The 20,404-nt window shown below is 43.8% G+C and overlaps 1 protein-coding gene across 2 annotated transcripts in view; it reads right to left on the bottom strand.

The window, feature by feature from the left end:
• piezo1 (piezo-type mechanosensitive ion channel component 1) overlaps positions 1 to 20,404 on the bottom strand; it is a 74,021-nt gene that overhangs the window by 45,385 nt on the left and 8,232 nt on the right. For both annotated transcript variants that reach the window (XM_046840544.1, XM_046840543.1), the window contains exon 2: positions 3,958 to 4,053. In XM_046840544.1, the coding sequence (XP_046696500.1) occupies positions 3,958 to 4,053 (96 nt within the window). The remainder of the gene's footprint in view (positions 1 to 3,957; positions 4,054 to 20,404) is intronic.

Below are 20,404 nucleotides of genomic sequence, written 5' to 3'. Positions count from 1 at the left end.
GAATATGGAAAAGAGAATATGGATGAGGAAATATGGAGCAGGGAATAGTGCCAGGAATATGGAGTAGGGAATATGTTGTATGGAATATAGAGATTAGGGAATATGGAGTATGGAATATGGAGTATAGAATATGGAGAAGAGAATATGGATGAGGAAATATGGAGCAGGGAATAGAGGCAGGGAATATGGAGCAGGGAATATGTTGTATGGAATATGTTGTAGGGAATATAGAGTAGAGAATATAGAAATTAGGGAATATGGAGTATGGAATATGGAGTAGGGAATAGTAGTAGGAAATATGAAGTAGGGAATATGGAGTAGGGAATATGGAGTAGGGAATAGGAGCAGGGAATATAGAAAATGGAATACAAAGTAGGGAATAAGGAGTATGAAATATTTAGTATGGAACAGGGTGTATGGATAAGGGAGAAGGAAATATGGAGTAGGGAATAGGGGACAGGGAGTAGGGAACATGGAATAGGGAATATGGATTGTTCAAGGTCATTTGCTAAATCTGTAGAAATTCCAGTGCTGATTGGAAAACCTTTGGTAAATAATCCTGAAGTCAAAAAACTTTTCATCATAAGTAGCTCATTAGCTTTCATTAACATTTGGACTGGTCCATTACTCCATACACACTACAGTTACTAAATATCACCCGGATTCTCTTCAAGAACACACACGGTCTATGTTTCGTATAAAATAAAAAAAAAAAAAAAAAAAGAATCAGGGGAAAGCAGACATTTCTCCTTCTTTTCTCGAAAAAGGAAACAATGAGCGACTCAAATCTGACTCAAATGCATCGCTGGCAGGAGTTATGGAGAAGTGATCTCTATTTTTCCACATCAGGGAAAGGTCCAGCAACGCTCGGCTTGGTGCGGCTTAGCGTTCCCTGAAGCTTCACTGCCCTCGGAGCTCCTGACCGCACACATCTGCTACGATCTTGTTTCCAGGATTTGGAGAGCGCTGCTGATTCACAGCGAGAAAACGTGGCTTTCATTAAACATCTCGTTCTGTTTTTTTTTCCTTTTGTTTGTTTTATTCGCTGACATTTTTTGGTAGGCAGCTTGAGCTTTATTACTCTCAATCTGGAATTCTCAGAGTGACAGCAAATCATCCACAGCGTAATATTACAGAATGCTTCATTCTCAACCAAGTGCCTGTGAATCCATATTCTGGAGATGTTTCTCCAACGCACTGGGTCTGTAAGATCTCCAGTGTACTGGCCAATGTTTGGGATCATTCAGGGGGGGTTATTGCAAGGGGAACAAGAAAGTACACGTTCTTATAGCATACTGTATTTATGACTTTAGAGAAAAGGCAAAAAATCACTCATGGTTGCCAAGTCCACTAATAATACACATAAGTAGGCTCCTTTTTTTTTTTTATATGTGGCTTGGAAACACTCAGATGTTATGCTTTTTGCACTTGTAATGTAATATTTTTACACACATATGCTTTTCCCAAATACACACTGATCATCACTACTCACATCCCGATGAGGACTGGATACGTCGCAAGAGCTGATGGAAATCTTTATAACGCGTATTTGTTTTTGCGCCGGACTGCAGCAGGTTGTGTTTATGTTCCCGCTGCACTCTTCAACCGTGTGATGTTCAACTTTATCAGGATCTTGAATGTAAAAATGTGAAATCTGCTTGTCCGGGTGTCCGGGCCTCTGATTTCTCCCTCTTCTGTTATATTTCATCAGCAGGAAGTGAGTGCAACTTCTGCTTGTTTTGTCATCTCCTACCAGAGGAAACGATAAGATTCATTGCCTCCCCTGAGCGTGACGGATACGAGATACGAGGAGAAAACACTGAGAACTCCAGGGACATTTAAATACACAATGTGTGTGTGTGTGTGTGTGTGTGTGTGGGTATGCATGCATGTATGGAGTTGCATGTTTGTGTGTACTTGTATAAGTAGTGTGTGTGTGTGTGTGTGTGTGTGTGCGTGCAATTGTATTTTTGTACACTTGTGTGAGTAAATGTGTGTGTTTATGTTTGTACATGTGTATACATGTGTGGGGATGTACGTTCGTGTGTGTGTTTGTGTGTATAGATGTATGTATGTGGATTTGTGTGTGTGTATGCATATATAGACTTGCATGTGTGTATGTGTATGTGCGCATGTGTACATGTGCATTTATTTATGTTTTGTGTGTGTGTGTGTGTGTGTGTGTGTGTGTGTGTGTGTGTGTGTGTATAAAGAGCCATTAGATCCCCATTGTTTCACACAGGAATCAGTCTCTGCACTAACCCCTGACCACAGACATTCCACAGACCAGGATACGGAAAATATTTGCTTTGAGATGTCAGATCCTGACCGCTGTTTATCCGTCTTTCATTAGAAACCTGCAGGAAAGTTTGTCTTGCTAAATTAAATCAACGTTTTCACGAAAATAAATAGTAAACTGCAGCTACGGGCTTTAAAGCCTTACCCGGGGAACCCAGACGTCTCCTGGGTGTCTGCGTCTGATCTTTATTACCCTGTCAGTGCGCCCCCAAGGAGCAGCACAGAGCACAGGGCTGAACCCTGAACAGCTTCGAAAAGTTACAGCTCCACATCTTCAGGGATCATTCAGGAAAGAACCCGGACAATTCCCATCAACTTCCACTGAAAAGTTTGGACTGTTATCTTCTAAACCCTTGAAGCTACACTCAGCAGAGTCCTTCAGACTGACCAGATCTGAAGATTCCCTGTAACACAAACTATAAGACTCCAACTCCAGACTTTATCGATCTCTCTATCAGGACCACATACTCCATCCATCCATCCATCCATCCATCCATCCATCCTCTGATCTAACACCTTTATCTTTCTTTAAAAATACTTTCTCTCAATCAATTTATCTGTATCCCTCATTCACTCAATCACCTTTCAATCAACTTTTCTTTCTTTCTTTCTTTCTTTCTTTCTTTCTTTCTTTCTTTTCTTTCTTTCTTTCTTTCTTTCTTTCTTTCTTTCTTTCTTTCTTTCTTCTGCCCTGAGCGTATGAAACAGTTTCACGCCGGCTTTGTGTAGGCATCATAAAAGCCTGTCCTGTTGGAGGTTCTTCAGAAGCTCCATCATTCTCTTGCTGTGTTTTCTCAGTTCAGTCGTTCAGCACAGAAGCTCACACTTGTCATTTATTAATTTCGTCTTTAATGACTCGTTATGATTATCAGCTTTGCAAATAAATCAACAGTCGCTGTTTAATAGGAAGCCGAGGCCTGACCTTCATCTGGGTTTTTTTTTATAGGCCTTGAATATTTGCCATCAAAATAAAGCGCTGGCACTCATCCATTCACATCAGCGCCAAACAGGAAGTGGGTGCAGTTATCACCTGCTACTTATCAGCCTGCTGTCTGACAAAGCGCCACATGAAATAATAGCATCAGAGGATCTCCACCAGGGGCCAGGAGGATGAAAATAACCCTCATGTTCGGTTCACACAGTTATAGAAATAAAATTATTATTCTCTTTTAAAAACCTTGTCGTTTTTTTATTAGCAACAAAATTTATGGAAACCTTCTGGAACCCAATTTGGAGGACATTCCCATGCCTGGGTTCTTCTGCTGGTGAGTGTGTGCATGAGTGTGTAGGTGAGAATGGAAATGAGAAGTGGGGAAAAAAAATAAAAATCCAGGAAACTGTCACATTCCTATTCGGCGGCAATTTACGACTTTTGTGACAATAAAATACAAACCTCCTACTAATGAAACTTGTGTCAAGACAATTAAACACATTAAACTTTTTTTTTTTTTTTAAAGGAGCAAAGAATCAGAAAGACGGGGGAAAAAAAACCCACTCGAACCCCTCTAGGGGGTGGGGCTAAAAACTGCTTTACTCTCATTGGCTAGTGAGATTGATATAAACACACATACAGAATATGTGTGTATTCAAACCGAGGACATTTCTATCATTTAGTTTGAGAAAAGGTAGAAGTGTGTGAGTGTGTTTATTCCTTCTTACCTCGTGCTGTATGTTTGTTGGGCCTGGTGAACCATGGCAGCAGCAGCAGATACAGAAGGTAGACTAAAGAAAGGGCGTTGTAGCGAAACAGAGAAGCTGTGGAGAGATAAAGAGAGAAACAAAGAATAAGACTACATTCTGAACACAGAGAGACACCGTACTAACAAACGTTTGTGGACACCTGACCATAAGATTGCTATGTGCTGCTTTTTGAACGTCTCATTCCACAAGTAGTCTCCCTTCCCTGTTATAATGAGCTGCACTCTTCTGGGAAGATGTTCCACTGGATTTTGTGGAGATTCATGCAGCCACAGGGGTGTTCGTAAAGTCAGGTAGTGATAGAGAGGAGGGGGTGCAGTCAGTGTTCGCATTTATTGTTCAATGGGGTTAGAGAGCTAGAGCAGGAGATCTTTTACTCCAACCTATGGTCTTCATGGACATGGAAAATGTCATGCTTCCGCATCAATTTTGTGCCTCGAACTTTGTGCTCACAGTTTGGCAGAGAAACACGTGGGTGAAAAAATTAAATAAAATAAAAAATAAAATAAATCCACCCGAATACTTTTGACCACACACTGTATAACACATGTATCGAAGTCGCAGTCACGTGTAAACGAAGCGTGAATAAAACGAGAAATGAAAACTAAGCGTTATTCTGATGCATTCAGTCAGTTTTGTTCTGCAAACATTAACAGCTTGAACTCCTCAATGCTCCCAGAGCTGAAGGACTGGTGGGAAGTAGGAGAGGGGTATGTTCTTCAGCAGTGTATAAAATCTCAACACGTTATTCAGTTGTACCAAACCCAGTATTATAGCTGCCTGAACAGTGTTTCAGTGTAGCACGTGATCCTCCCTGCAGTGGTTGTGGTGATGTTTTCCCACTCGGACACACCCGCTTTCAGCCCCGTAAAGCGCTCGTTACAGCAGACGAGTTGACACAGGTGGGGCGGAATGGAAAAGCACTGAAATGTGCACAACAGGATCAACTCCAGCGCCCGAGAACAATGTTCTACACTCTACGGAAAAACAGGATTAAAAATAATCCCTCTTTCCCCTCAGTGTCTCGCTCTGTCTCATATACTGTCTCACTCCCTCACACACAATCTCTCTTTCCTCTCAGTGTCTCGCTCTGTCTCATATACTGTCTCACTCCCTCACACACAATCTCTCTTTCCTCTCAGTGTCTCGCTCTGTCTCATATACTGTCTCACTCCCTCACACACAATCTCTCTTTCCTCTCAGTGTCTCGCTCTCTCATATATTGTCTCACTCCCTCATACACAATCTCTCTTTTCTCTCAGTGTCTCGCTCTGTCTCATATACTGTCTCACTCCCTCACACACAATCTCTCTTTTCTCTCAGTGTCTCGCTCTGTCTCATATACTGTCTCACTCCCTCACACACAATCTCTTTTCTCTCAGTGTCTCGCTCTGTCTCATATACTGTCTCACTCCCTCACACACAATCTCTTTTCTCTCAGTGTCTCGCTCTGTCTCATATACTGTCTCACTCCCTCACACAATCTCTCTTTTCTCTCAGTGTCTCGCTCTGTCTCATATACCATCTCACTCCCTCACACACAATCTCTTTCTTCTCAGTGTCTCGCTCTGTCTCATATACTGTCTCACTCCCTCACACACAATCTCTCTTTGCTCTCAGTGTCTCGCTCTGTCTCATACACCGTCTTACACCCTCACACACAATCTCTCTTTGCTCTCAGTGTCTCACTTTGTCTCATATACTGTCTCACTCCCTTTACATACAATCTCTTTCCTCTCAGTGTCTCACTTTGTCTCATATACTGGCTCACTCCCTCACATACAATCTCTCTTGCTCTCAGTGTCTCGCTCTGTCTCATATACTGTCTCACTCCCTCACATACAATCTCTCTTTCCTCTCAGTGTCTCGCTCTGTCTCATATACTGTCTCACTCCTCACACACAATCTCTCTTTCCTCTCAGTGTCTCGCTCTGTCTCATATACTGTCTCATTCCCTCACACACAATCTCTCTTTTCTCTCAGTGTCTCGCTCTGTCTCATATACTGTCTCACTCCCTCACATACAATCTCTCTTTCCTCTCAGTGTCTCGCTCTGTCTCACTCCCTCACACACAATCTCTCATTCCTCTCAGTGTCTCGCTCTGTCTCATATACTGTCTCACTCCCTCACATACAATCTCTCTTTGCTCTCAGTGTCTCGCTCTGTCTCATACACCGTCTTACACCCTCACACACAATCTCTTTGCTCCCAGTGTCTCGCTCTGTCTCATACACCGTCTTACACCCTCACACACAATCTCTCTTTGCTCTCAGTGTCTCGCTTTGTCTCATATACTGTCTCACTCCCTCACACACCATCTCATTTTGCTATCAGTGTCTTACTCCGTCTCATATACTGTCTCACTCCCTCACACATAATACCTCTTTCCACACAGTGTCTTTCTCTCTCTCATACTCAGTGTCTCTCTCTGATCCTTGTGGAAGAAGGAGGATATTATCATTCTCTCTCTCTCTCTCTCTCTCTCTCTCTCTCTCTCTCTCTCTCTCTTTCTCTCTCACATAAGGCCCAAACATTGAACCAATACAGCAGAACACAATAAAAACCATCCTGAGAGCTACTGATCTGCAGGGGTTCGGTTTACAGCTCCGTTTGATCTCCAGGACTTTGGATCGCCTTCATGGTGGCTCTTCAGTGGGAAAACCCTAATTACCTGCAGCTCCTCACCCTCCAGCGGCCGCAGTAGCTCGCTCTGGGTTGGAGGTAGAGAGAGATCTCCTCTGATTCCTTTCATTTTGAGTGAGACTGCTGACATGAGCGTGCTGAGAGGGTTGGGAGCAAAGCATTGTGGGAGATGTGGTGAGCACTTTGAGAGTCTGCCAATGGAAATAAACTCCCTGTGGAGGAGGAAATGTGGCAACATGCAGGCATGTGCGCTCTCTCTCTCTCTCTCTCTCTCTCTTTTTCTCCCAGAAAAGAAAGACGGAGAATGATAGAAAGACAGACTGGGAGAAAAAGCGAGATGAGAGGAAAGACACATTCTCTTTCTCTCTCATACTGTCTCTCTCTTTCCTCTCATCTCTCTCCTTTTCTCTTTCTCTCCTATTCTGACTATCATGCACTCTCTCTTTCTCTGTGTCTCTAATGTTCCCTCTCTTTCTCGTTCTTACTTTTACTCCTCATATGTCCTACTCCATCACATCTCGGTGTCTCGCTCTTTCTCTTTTCACTCAATCTTTTCATATTCTTTTTCTCTCATATTCTCTCCCTTTCCCTTATCCCCTTACTATCCTTTCCTCTTATTGTTCCTCTCCCTCTCTCAGTCCATCTTCCATATCTCTGAATCCTTTTTTCATGTTGTTCTGCTGCTCGTTCTTCTCTAATCCCTCCGTTCCTGTCGTATATACACAGAGATAAAATGTTTCCAGCATATTTTTCCATCCATCCATGATGAACGAGGGAACTGAGTGAAGGGATTTACAGCTTTGCTTAAAGTGAGTACGATGATCAGTAGACAGACAGACAGACAGACAGACAGACAGACAGACAGACAGACAGACAGACAGACAGACAGACAGACAGACAGACAGACAGACAGATAGATAGATAGATAGATAGATAGATAGATAGATAGATAGATAGATTTTTGAAATACTTCCTGCAGCCCGTCTGGCACCTGAGTAAATATTTTTCTGAACATTCTGTATTCTTGAGCATGTCAGAAGATCTGAATATCTGCAGAAATGGTGTTGGTCTGCAGCACATGATCACAGAGATCGTAGCTGTTAATTAGCAGCAGAATGAGAGAATTGTGTTCAGTGTTAATGCTCAGGATTCTACACAGTCGTGTTAATTAGAGAAGCTCAGAATTCCTGAGGGGATGGAAAGGGTGGAGTTCAGTTCACTGTGGAGGGTTCAGTCCTGCCATGAACCAGGAGGACTGACTCTGTGTGTGTGTGTGTGTGTGTGTGTGTGTGTGTGTGTGTGTGTGTGTGCTGTAATCAGCATGATGTTGACTGTAGGATTGGAGGGAAGTATTAAGTGATGGTGATCAGGTCTTAGGCTGAAGAGCAGAAAGCTTTAAAGATGGTGAGGTAGATGTTGGTCTCTGAACAGATCAAAAGCAAGTCGCATGAGGAGATTCCGATCACAGAGCATCGAGATTCATCACTGTATTTATTAGCTGAGTATCTGATTTCTTCCTCTTATTGTTATCGTGCAGCATCACCCACCTCATGTCAGTCCACACCCGAGATAATCAGCTGGTGGACGAGGCTGTGACGGGGCAGTCATCCGTATCTCCTGCTGTGCAGAAACACTGCTCTTTCACGTTCTCTTTTTAGGAAGGGTTTCCTGAGCGAGCACAACAGCAAACACAAGGTGCTCATGTTCTCATTTCAGGTCCACCTCAACTGACCAGATCCTCCCTCACTGACCATCTCTTTCACACGCACACGTCTGTCTGTCTGTTTGTCTGTCTGTTTCTCTGTCTATCCTTCTCTCAGCCGGCTGGTCCCGCCCACGTCTGGGAAAACGACAGTACACAAGAGCAGAAGAACACCAAAAAAAATAAGTGTGGATTAGTACCAGGACGTGGTGTTGATAAATCCTACACCGAGCCTGGACTGAATCAGTTCTTTCAGACACACTTGAGGACCAGACACTCTTCAGACACCAGACCTTGGAGTCCTCATCGTCCCACACAAAGCAAACAGAGTGGAGTTCAGCGGTGGGAGCTGGAGAAAGAGCTGTACGTGTTATGACCGTGTGTTAGAACGATGACAGAGGGCCTGTTATTTTAGCCTTTCCCCGTGTCGGAGACGTCTGCATGGAGACGTCATTGTTTACTTTTCGAACACAGAGTCGAGTCACACTTCTACACCAAGAGCGAGCAGGACAAAGGTGCTTCAGCTCTTCGCGGTGGTACATGTGGCTTGCTGATATTAATCGTAAATAAAACCCCCTTAAAATCTAAAAATCCAAGATCTCCAGCTTCATGACACTTATAGTGCTTTAGTCCAAAAAGAACCCGTCTGAATAGTGGATTGTGATTGTCTGGAAGCTATAAACCCCTGTAACCATAGTAACATCCCAGTCCTGTTCCGTACAGAGTGACAGATATTGTAGACATTTCCTAATGATCTTCCTGGAGAAGATCCATTGAGGATTTTTTGCATGTGGTAGAAGAAAACATTCAAATGAGAAAATAGAGTGAAAAAAACAACACCAGGTTTGAACTCCAACAGCTTCATTACAGCGTAAATAGTGATGCAGCACACCATAAATAAAGAATGAAATAAATGAATAATTTTCTTGCCCGTTTTTATCTACGTGTGCGATTGGGAGCAGCAGAATTCCAGCTCTAGAAAGATGCATATAAAATGCGTAATAATGAAGCGTTATTTTGATCCATTCGATCATTTTCGCTCTGCAAACATCATTAACAGCAGCTTGAACTCGTCAATGGTCCCATGTTGTTCTGATCCTGTTCAAATGTACTGCATCTGCATGGCACAACTCTTATGGAACATGTGGATGAGATCACTAAACATGTCTGACTGCTTGACCACCTTTATATGTTTGGGATGATGGAAAAAAGAAAACCGGATCATTTTTCCAGATTGGGATGCAGAGCATCAGAGCCGCTGCAGGTTAAAGTGTGTAAAAATAGAAGCCTCTTAGTGTGTTTACCTCGATGTAATAACACCATCTCACAGGAGAACAGGGGAATATCAGGTTAATGCATTGCATCTACATAGTTTCCACACTTCGGGTGGTCCGAGGGCTCACGAGGGAGTGTGTGGGAAATCTCAGCAACAACGCACTGGCTCACGACTGCTGCGAAACGATTTGGTATGAATTCAGTGAAGGGAACTGGATAAAGAGGGAAAAAAAGCACTAAAAACAGAAGGTAGAAGCACAAAATTATGTTTTATGACTCACACTCTCATGCTCCATCATCACATGATTCTCCACCAAACCGCCTTGAAAAATGCCACGTATACCAATTATTATCAGCTGCTGAGAGGGACAGCATTATGTGTTGAAGAACCAAGATCTGAACTCATGACCTTGCTGCCTGTCAGTCTCAGTAAAAGAGGTGTGTCCTCAGTGCCTGTCAGTCTCAGTAAAAGAGGTGTGTCCTCAGTGCCTGTCAGTCTCAGTAAAGGAGGTGTGTCCTCAGTGCCTGTCAGTCTCCGGAAAGGGGGTGTGTCCTCAGTGCCTGTCAGTCTCAGTAAAAGAGGTGTGTCCTCAGTGCCTGTCAATCTCAGTAAAGAGGGTGTGTCCTCAGTGCCTGTCAGTCTCAGGAAAGGGGTGTGTCCTCAGTGCCTGTCAGTCTCAGGAAAGGGAGTGTGTCCTCAGTGCCTGTCAGTCTCAGGAAAGGGGGTGTGTCCTCAGTGCCTGTCAGTCTCAGGAAAGGGGGTGTGTCCTCAGTGCCTGTCAGTCTCAGTAAAGGGGGTGTCAGTCTAAATGAAGAAGGCCTGACCTCAGTGCAGAGTGTCTGCCCACTGCGGATTAAAGTCCAGTGATGATATTGTGGCCTAAGTGCCTGCCAGTCTTAATCTTTTATTTCTTATTTTAGTGTTTGGCAGTGCAGTGTTTGGGTTGTAATCAAACCACCTTGTAAAGCACAGGTTCCAGTAAAAGTGTACTGGAAAGAAGTTATTGAGCAATAAATCAGGATACTGAACATAATGAGTATTACAATCAGATGTGGTTTAAATAAGCAAAACAAACAGAAGCAGTGAGGACATAATGTTCAGTTATCTCACTCCCAGTAAACACACACCATCCCAGCAACACACACAATCCCAGTAAAATAGCCCCCTACAAACAACCGCTGACCTGAAGAGATGGAAAACCTGAGCAGCAGACGTTAACCTGCTAACTATACTAGCAGCCGTTCAGGGATCAAGGGAGTCTCTACATGTAGTAAACAGTAATCAGAAGTCCTTCACCACACACACACACACACACACACACACACACACACTGCTTCAGTAGGCCAGCGCACTGATCTCACTGCATGAGCATTACACACAGACGGAGAGCAAACAATGAGTCAGAACTTCAGGGCAAGTGTATGATTTTTTTTGTCTGTATGGACAAAAGTATTAGGACACCTGACTTCTCCAGCCAGATGTGGTTCTTCCACAAATCCCAAAACAAAGTCAGAGCCACACAATTGTAGGTGGTCTCAGGATGCAGTAGCTTGAAATTTTCTCTTCACTTGAACTAGGAGACCCAAAACCTGTTCCAGCAATATACCAATCTTATAGTCAGGTGTCCGGAAACTTTTGTCCACAACTTAACAAGGATAATAATCGCTAATGAAATTTGTTGTCAATGAAATGTGTTGTGGATTAGTTGTGCTGCTGAAGTTAAGGATTAGTGGAATGGTCGCACAGTCGCGTGCGAAATCGAGGCGAGTACAGGGTCAACCAGCAGAGGAACAAAGTGTGTCCGAGTCAGCATAGGCAATGGGAGCATTTTATATTAAACGCAACAAAGAAGATTGTTACCTACAAGTTATGCAAAGTTGAGCTTGTGTGGCATGAAAGTACCACAGTGACGTACTGAATGAACGTTCGATGTTGAGGATGATGATGGGTTTGGTTCCTCTCAAGGTTTCTTCCTCATGCCATCTGAGTTTTTTCCTTTTCCTTTAAACTTATTTAATTGTATGGATTTATGGGACTTCCCCAGAGCAACTTCTAGAGTCCTGGAGTGGAGCCAGGTTTGGGAGGTTCCCCGCTGTTGCCCAGCTACTAAACCCCATAATTACCTGGAAGCAATGAGCAGGAGAAGCCCTCCTTTAAGGCTGGAGTGAGGAAACCCAGGAGGAAGGTTTCTGGGACTGGAGATAAAACCCCAGACATTCGGGGAGAATGTAACACCTTGTGGACATGAGCAGAGTTATGCAATTAATTGGGAAGGTCTCTCTCACACACACACACACACACACACACACACACACACAATATCTGGTATTTTTTATTTTACATCTGCTTGACAGAGTGACCATTAGAGTCCCACACAGTGCTTTTGGTGGTGGTAGTTGGTGGAGTTGGTTTCACATTTCAAGCTGGAACAGAGGAAGTGGAGGTGCTTGAGTACCGTTTCCATGATGTCATCAGCAGAACTGGAACAGTAGAAACCATAATAAAGCATACAGCGAGAGCTTTGAAGAGAAAGACGCCGAGATAACTTGTGAGGAAACGTGTTGGTACTTCTGACTTCTCCAGCTGTATGTGGTTCTTCCTCAAACCGTTAGAACAACGTTGGAGACACACAAATCTAGAGGTGGGAGAACAAGATTTTCCCTTCACTCGAACTAGGAGACCCAAAACCTGTTCCAGCACGAGTTTGACCCTGTGCACAAAGCCAGCTCCATGAAGATCTCCTGCTAAAGAGCTCCTACACTTCTCTAACACACTCTCCATTACTTAAAATGTTATCGGAAAATTGATTTCACTTATTTTATAACATTTTTTATTATGAATATGAATTGATAATACATTTTTTATTTCTTTTTTTATTAATTTTTATTACTATAAATTTTATTTGTATTTTTTTTTCCAAAACCCTCAGAAGTGTCAGAAAGCTAAAAGAGTAGCTGTGGTCTAAAGGAGTGAGCGATTTAACACAAAAATATTGTATCGCCGATATTAATTTGTTTATTTTCGTGTCATGTCTGGTGTCGTCAAGGTCTTGTGACCACAGGAGGCCTGGGAAAATGTCGAAATACTGAATGACTGTCTCACAGTGTGTTTACAGCCCAGTGTGTTTACAGCCCAGTGTGTTTACAGCACAGTGAAAATAGCACCAGCTCTACACAGAACGATGTCTTTTGGCACAATGACTTTCGAAGGTCGGTGCTCCCTGAGACTGTGCGTGCGGCATTGTGCTGCCATCTGTTGGCGAGTTACAAAATGATCTGTTAGATCCATGTCACTCAGAGAAAGAGTAGAAGTGTTTTCCAAGCTTGAGTCACGTTTTTGATGATTCAAAGATTGTAAACTGTTTTAAACCCTGGATGAAATAATATTTTAATGCTTAATTTTAAGATATTTACGGCCCTTTTTCAGAGCGACTTACAACTGAGCAGGGGAGGGTTAAGGGGCCTTGCTCAAGGGCCCAGCAGTGGCAGCTTGGTGGTGGTGGAATTTGAACCTGTGACCTTCTGATCCAATGCCTTAACCACTGAGCTCCAACCTTCTACAGTTTTTTGCAGCATGGAGAGATCCAATTCTGCTAACAGAGTCAAACATGGGTTGAGATAGCTTCATTACTTCATTACTAGTAGAGACCTCATTCACACACACACACACACACACACACACACACACACACACACACACACACAATTTATTAAAATTCATGTAAATAAATTTTATCTTCCGGCACTATTTTATCTCTGGGTGTTTTGGAACAGCAGAATTGTAGATTTATGGAGCTGCATATAAAAAGTAAAATTTTCATATAATTTTCATAAAATATACACTTCCACCTGGATGAATTATGGGGGTTTGTGAGAGAGAAGAAGCCTGATGGAGCTCCAGGTTTGGTGAGGAACGGTGTGAAATGACTGAATGGTGTTTTGTTCTCGTGAATGGTTTCAGGTTAAACAGTAAGCGAGCAGCAGCCTGAGGATCTGTAACGGCCTGACAGTCCTGACCATGTGCACACGAGTGATAACGCTAACTACCTATCCGTCTCTCTCTCACACACACACACACACACACACACACACACACACACACACACACACACACACACACACACACAGCTGTGAAGATATTGCTCCATAGCCCCGGCTCTACATATCAGCTCAGACATCGTGATGAAGCAGTTTTTCATAAAATGGCTGCGAACAAACACAGCATTCAACTGGACACTGCTTATACTTTACCCTCAACACCCCCTCTCTCTCTCACTCACTCTCTCTCTCTCTCTCTCTTTCACACACTCACTCTCTCTCTCACACTCCTCTCTTTCTCTCTCTTTCTCTCTCTCACACTCTCTCACACACACACACACACACACACACACACACACACACACTCTCTCTCTCTCTCTCTCGCCCTCTGACACACACACACACACACACACACACACACACACACACACACTCTCTCTCTCTCTCGCCCTCCGACACACACACACACTCTCCTTCTCTTTCTCTTTTGCGGGTGATATTTGTATATTTTCAGGATTTTCACGAAGAAAACAACCTTTGGAATGTTTATAGAAACAGAAAGAGGGAAATGGCCAGGTTGGTTTGTGCTGCCAGGAGAAAAACAGTAACTCAAATGATCACAGTTTTTGCATCACCGCTGAGGAGAAAATCATCTCACAGCAGGACACAGTACAGTGAACTTTCAGGCAGACGGGCTACAAAAGCAGAAAGTACATTACATTACAGTGAAATTCCTTCTTCGCATTTCAGAGCGATGTTAGGAAGCCTGGGTCCGAGCACAAAGTCAGCCATGATACAGCGCCCCCTGGAGCACAGAGGGTTAAGGGCCTTGCTCAAGGGCCCAACAGTGGCAGATTGGCGATACCAGAGCTTGAACCCTTGACCTTCTGAAAAGTAACCACTGAGATACCACTGCTTCCATAAAACCACATCAGAACAGACGTCTGAGGCGTCCGAAAGCCTGAAATCCAGAGAACCTGTGCCTGGTGGATCTGCTGAGTGTGTGAACCATCGCCTGGACGTCTAATGCAGCAGACACGTGATGGAAGTGTTATGAAAGTCTATAGATAAAAACATCTGTTTATCGTTAGCAGCGTATGATGCCTACGATGTTCTGAACTTCATATTGGAGCTGCAAAACAATAATGTAATGGCAAAGCGATCTTCTGGCGTGTGTATGAGGGTGTAACAGGTGCAGCTTTTCAACATGTCGCATATTCTCTCTCTCTCTCTCACACACACACACACACACACACACACACACAGCACCAAAGTATCTCAAACACCAGACGGCTCTCACCCCCCTCCACCTCCCCCAAGCTAGAGGACGTATCACGTTCCAGTGCTCCCAGGGAGCCTAAGCTGAGAGAGCGCGAACTCAACACCGTCTCTCCACTGAGGGTGAGAAATAAACGATCCGTTTCTCAGAAGACGTCTGGCGTCAAAAGCGTCCGAACGAAGCTGCACTGATAAACACAAGGGTTCAAATCTGTGTGTTTCCATCACGCTGATTCAATAACAACTCGGGGGTCTTCTTCAACGATGCCGTTTTATTCTTATATGCGAACATCTACAGACGTGTGCGCGTGTACACACATCTTTAATCTCAGTTTTCCAATCATCAGTTCTCTCCTTTTTAGTAACAGTGATCGACTGAAGCGTCTACAATATTAACGCTGTGATTAATATTGTGATGGGTCACATCATTCATCACCAGCGCCTCATTTCGGGCGCGTCGCAGGACTCCGAGTGCGTGATGAGGAGCAGACCGTGTTATTATTATGATACTGAAGTAAACTTTCCGTAACCGTAACCGGCGCTCGAGGCGATTCATCACTGCACTGCTCCCAGACGCCCAATAACATCTTATTAATCACCATCTTCATACTGCCTGAGGAGCGCCGGCGGGAGAAGGACATCATCTTCACAATAATGACAAATAATATCCATGAAAATAAGTTATAGAACTACCACATCTACCACAGCTACCACATCTATCACAGTCACCAGGCAACAACAGCTACCATATCTGCAATAACTACCATATATACCACAGTCACCAGGCAATAACAGCTACCATATCTACCACAGCTTTCATATCTACCACATCTTCCATATCTACTACAAAGACCATATCAGCAACTACCACCATATCTACCACAGTCACCAGGCTACAACAGCTACCATATCTACTACAGCTTCCATGAAGACCCTCAGACCTCATGAAGGAGAAACCTTTAGAGGAACCAGACTCAAGAAAGAAGCGTATTCTCATCTAGACAGCGGATATTTATTCATTATAGTTTCTCATTGTTGAGAATCAGCTGCTCACCGATGAAGACTGGAGCACAAATCTGTTTTCTACAGTTGGCAGTACAAAGACGTCATCATGATCTCCAAATGTTGTATCAAGCTGTACCAAGTACAGAGGTACGCGTTTAACACACACACACACACACCACTATCAAACATGCTCTCGATTACCACGGAGATGACCTTCTAAAGATTTTTTTGCTCACTTTTTGAATCAAAGAAACACTCAGAATATCTACAATGTCCTTGAGGAGGCTTTGGTACACGCAAGGTTTCCAGATCTCCTTCAGCATTTACCCATAATCCTGTTCACCACAGTGCAGGTTCCTCAAAGCAGGAAACACAAACTCAGATTTCCACCCAGAGGCAAGTGAGGAGTTCAACCCTCAATATGAACGTATGATAAACGTATGATGAGATCAGGACGTCGTTGGACGCTGGAATATGAAGTCTCAAACCTGTTCCAGACAATTCTCCTGTGCACATATCCAGCTCGAAGATCTACTTTCCATGGGTTGGAACCCTATTGAACACCTTTGGGATGAAGGTTTCATGCTGACGTCACCCCAAGCCTCCATAACTCATCAGTACCTGACTTTACCAACACCCTTGTGCTTGAAAAATCTCCACGAAATCTAGTGGAACAAAAGACGGCACATACCAATTTTATGGTCAGGTGTCCACAAACTTTTGGTCTTATTTGACTAACACTCACATGATGCTCGTGGAGTTTTTATTCATTTACGCCCGCTCTGAATTGTTTATTTATTTATTTATTTATTTATTACAAATAGAAATTAGCATAAATTTACATGTTTTTACATGTCAGTTTTTTTTCCCGCATCCTGATTAAGGGGACGTGATCACAGACTACAAATGACTACAGGAGGATTTGGGTTTTGCTCAGCTGTTCATTTTCACACCTGCGACAAAGATGCGAAAGAAAACAGCTCTTGGCGCCGCAGATAAAGCGAGGCTAATATTTGAGCAGCGATAACACCGGCTGGAGATGACTGCTGGATATTTATCTGAGAAGAACACAAGGAAAAGGCTGCGGAGTTAGAAAACACCTGTCCAGATGTTTACGTCCGTGCTTCTATTATGCGAATCCACTCGGGAGAAGGTTTTTCCATGTCTGATTACTCAAACGAATCCAGGATAAACATCACAGAAAGATCCGGCGATGCCGTTGAGAGACATCTTGTGGCGGCATGCGCCCAGCGTCTGCACGTCTGCACGTCTGACATTTCACCTACTCGCCCTCACCCTGATAAACCCTGTAGAGACATCGTCTCAGACAGTGAACTCGAAGAACACTTGAAAGGGGAGTGGAACTGAAATTCCCAGAATCACATCATGTTCTTCATGGACTCTGTGTCTTTCGGGTGATAATGCTTTCCATTTGAGAACTTTGGTGATCTTCTGAATTAGAAGTCAGTTTGAGGTCAATAGTGAACATCCCATTCCACATTTAGTCTCCATTGTGCTGCTTCACTCTTCTGGGAAGTCTCGAAATGTGGAGATGTGTCTGTAAAGTCGGGTACTGATGTAGGTGAGAACGTGAGAAGGTTTGGGGTGCAGTCAGAGTTCACATTCATTGTGTAATAGATTTGAAGCTCTATAGCAAGAGATCTTTCACTTCAACCCATGGAAAACATCTTCATGGAGCTGGGGCACTGGGGGCATCATCATGCTGGAACATGTTTGGGTAGTTCGATTGTTTAGAAAGACGTTTTACACAATCGTGTTTTTCAAAGTTTGTCACACTCGAGATCTAGAAAGCAGAAGATGACGTAGACCGAGCGCCGATCCCGTGACATTTATATTGTTGAAGGACGTTTGGGTCCAAGCGGGGAGTCAGAATTGCCGGCTGTTGTCCCTCTGACAGATTAAGCTCCTTCTTCCACTTCCAGCCAGCCTGAGAAAACCATTTATACTTGAGAGTCTTCTCTTGAAGTGGTCTGGGAGGAGACGGAGACAGAATGTTGGCATACGCATTACACAGTATCTGATTTAAGAGCTGCTGGGAGTCTGGGATCTGAGAAGCATGAAGGTCCAGATACAGATCAAGATTTAATCCCTTTTTAATTCCTGGATAAATGTCGCGGATTAACAAAGACGGTGAACTGGGAGACGCTACAAAGCAACAAAAATACTCTCAGGACTGGAATTGTGTATCTTGTGCTGTGATTTAGATGTTCTCACCTGGAGCAGGTTTGGTAATTACTAAACTACCTGTGATCAACTCTAGTTACCTTCAAACCACAGGATTAACCCTCTGGAGTTCTACAGCAACAATACCACCACCACCACCACCACCACCATCACTGTCTACAGCAGGGAGAGAAGAACGTAGGAAGCCAAGGCTGGAACATCTGCTCAGATCCAACAGAAAAGCTCCTGGAGAACAAGTTGATCCTGGCTCTGATAGAAGCAACTAGCTGAATATGGAGCTGTGCAGATGCAGAAGAATGAGCCCATGCTGACCCCTGGACACCACCCAAAGCTTCTACAATGGACACATAAGCATGGACAATGGAGCAATAGAAGTAGGTGGACTGGTCTGATGAATCAGGTTTAGTTTTTGAGATAGCACAAGGATGCAGTATGGACAGAAACTGGTGGAGGCAGTGTAACGCTCTGAGTGATGCTCTGCTGGGAAACATGATGTCTTGGTATTCATTTAGATGTTACTTTGATGCCACCTTCCACCTAAAGACTGTTGCAGAGCTCTTGATGATGCACCTCTTCATGGCAACAGTGTTCCTTTATTTCAGCAGGAAAATGCCCCCCACCACACTAGGAACGGTTTGAGGAACCTCAGAGTTCCAGGTGCCCCCAAATTAGATCAAGAGTCTGTAGGACGCTGATCTACTGCGAACGTCTTGGTGACAGGTACCACACACGCCTCCTGAGGTCCTGTTCAATATTGGGTGGATCAGAGGAGTTCTGTAGGACCGAGTAGGAACTTTACAATGTTAGCAGATGGTTTTAATGTTCTGGTTAAAAACGAGTGGAAGAGGCGGTGGAAGTTCACCACATGGCGAGAGGAAACGGCAACAATGTGTGTACTCAGGCCACTGGATCAGTAACTAATGGAAAAATCAGGTAGCTTTCCTGAAAACATTGTTCCAACAATAAAGCGCTTAAACAAAGCCGGCTTTCATTGGTAGGTGGAGGCGCTGGACTCTCCAAACGGCCTACTTCCTGTTTTGATGGAAAAATAGAAATGGCTCGAGTATCCCAGTGAGAGCCGTAGCTTTCGGGTCGTCCCCCAGCCATGGTACAAAGGCTCTAAAACACACACACACACACACACACACACACACACACACACACACACACACACACACACACACACACACACACACACACACACACACACACACACACACACACACTCTGTACCTGGTGCTCTGATTAACTTCTCATTACTTGGACCACACCTGTTTGCTCCTCAGGATGGACCACATGGACAGCTTGAAGATACGTGGGACGAGTGTGGACGGTAAACACTTGACCATCACCATGACAACGGATTCAGACTGCCATTAATACAAACGGGTCTGAACTCCAGTCTGCAGCTGATCTGAAAATCTGACAAATGTTCGGCGTCCACATAAGGAAGAGGTTCTGAAGGTTTCTTCCTCGTGAAATCTTAGGGAGGTTTTTCCTCACCACCATCAGCTCTGGGTCACTCATCAGAGACAAATTTATGGATTATAAACGTCTATAAAGCTGCTTTGTGTCCAATGAGAACGTGATCAAGAAATGAAATTGAATTGAACACTGTGTTTTATCAGCACATGTTTTTAGTTCAGCTCAGAATATTAACACAGACAGAAGGCATTTCAGAGCAGCTTGCAACCTGGGTCATATGTCTCACACACACACACACACACACACACACACACACACACACCAGCAACCCTGTGTCCAAACAGTACCGCCTTCTAAACACTCGCTTCCTACTAGAGACAAACCCTTATTCCTCAGAAACTTGTTTCATCTACCAACCTACACACACACACACACACACACACACACACACACACACACACACACACGTATGCATGAAAGCCATTCTATTGATTAATAAATGAATGTTATAGCTATAAATACACTATATGACCAAAAGTATTTAGACTTTTCCACCAAGACTTGTTTCTTTCCCAAACTGTTACTCAAGGCTCACGATTGTATCGGACGTTTCGGATGCATGAAATTTGCCCTTCACTTGAAATACGAGACCCAAACCTGTTCCAGCATAAAAAAGCCCGTGTGCACAAAGCCAGCTCCATGAAGATCTGCTTGGAAGATCTCCTGCTCCTTAGCTCTGACCCTCACCCCTCTTGAGCAAAGAAATGTGAACGCTGGCTGCACCCCAGGCCTCCTCACCTTCTCACCTACATCAGTACCTCAGGTTTCTGAGCACA

This window comes from Silurus meridionalis, chromosome 26, assembly GCF_014805685.1.
Source record: "Silurus meridionalis isolate SWU-2019-XX chromosome 26, ASM1480568v1, whole genome shotgun sequence".
Classification (NCBI taxonomy): Eukaryota; Metazoa; Chordata; class Actinopteri; order Siluriformes; family Siluridae; genus Silurus; species Silurus meridionalis.
Note: the sequence above shows the minus strand (reverse complement) of the source record. Positions and strands in the feature narration are given on the sequence as shown.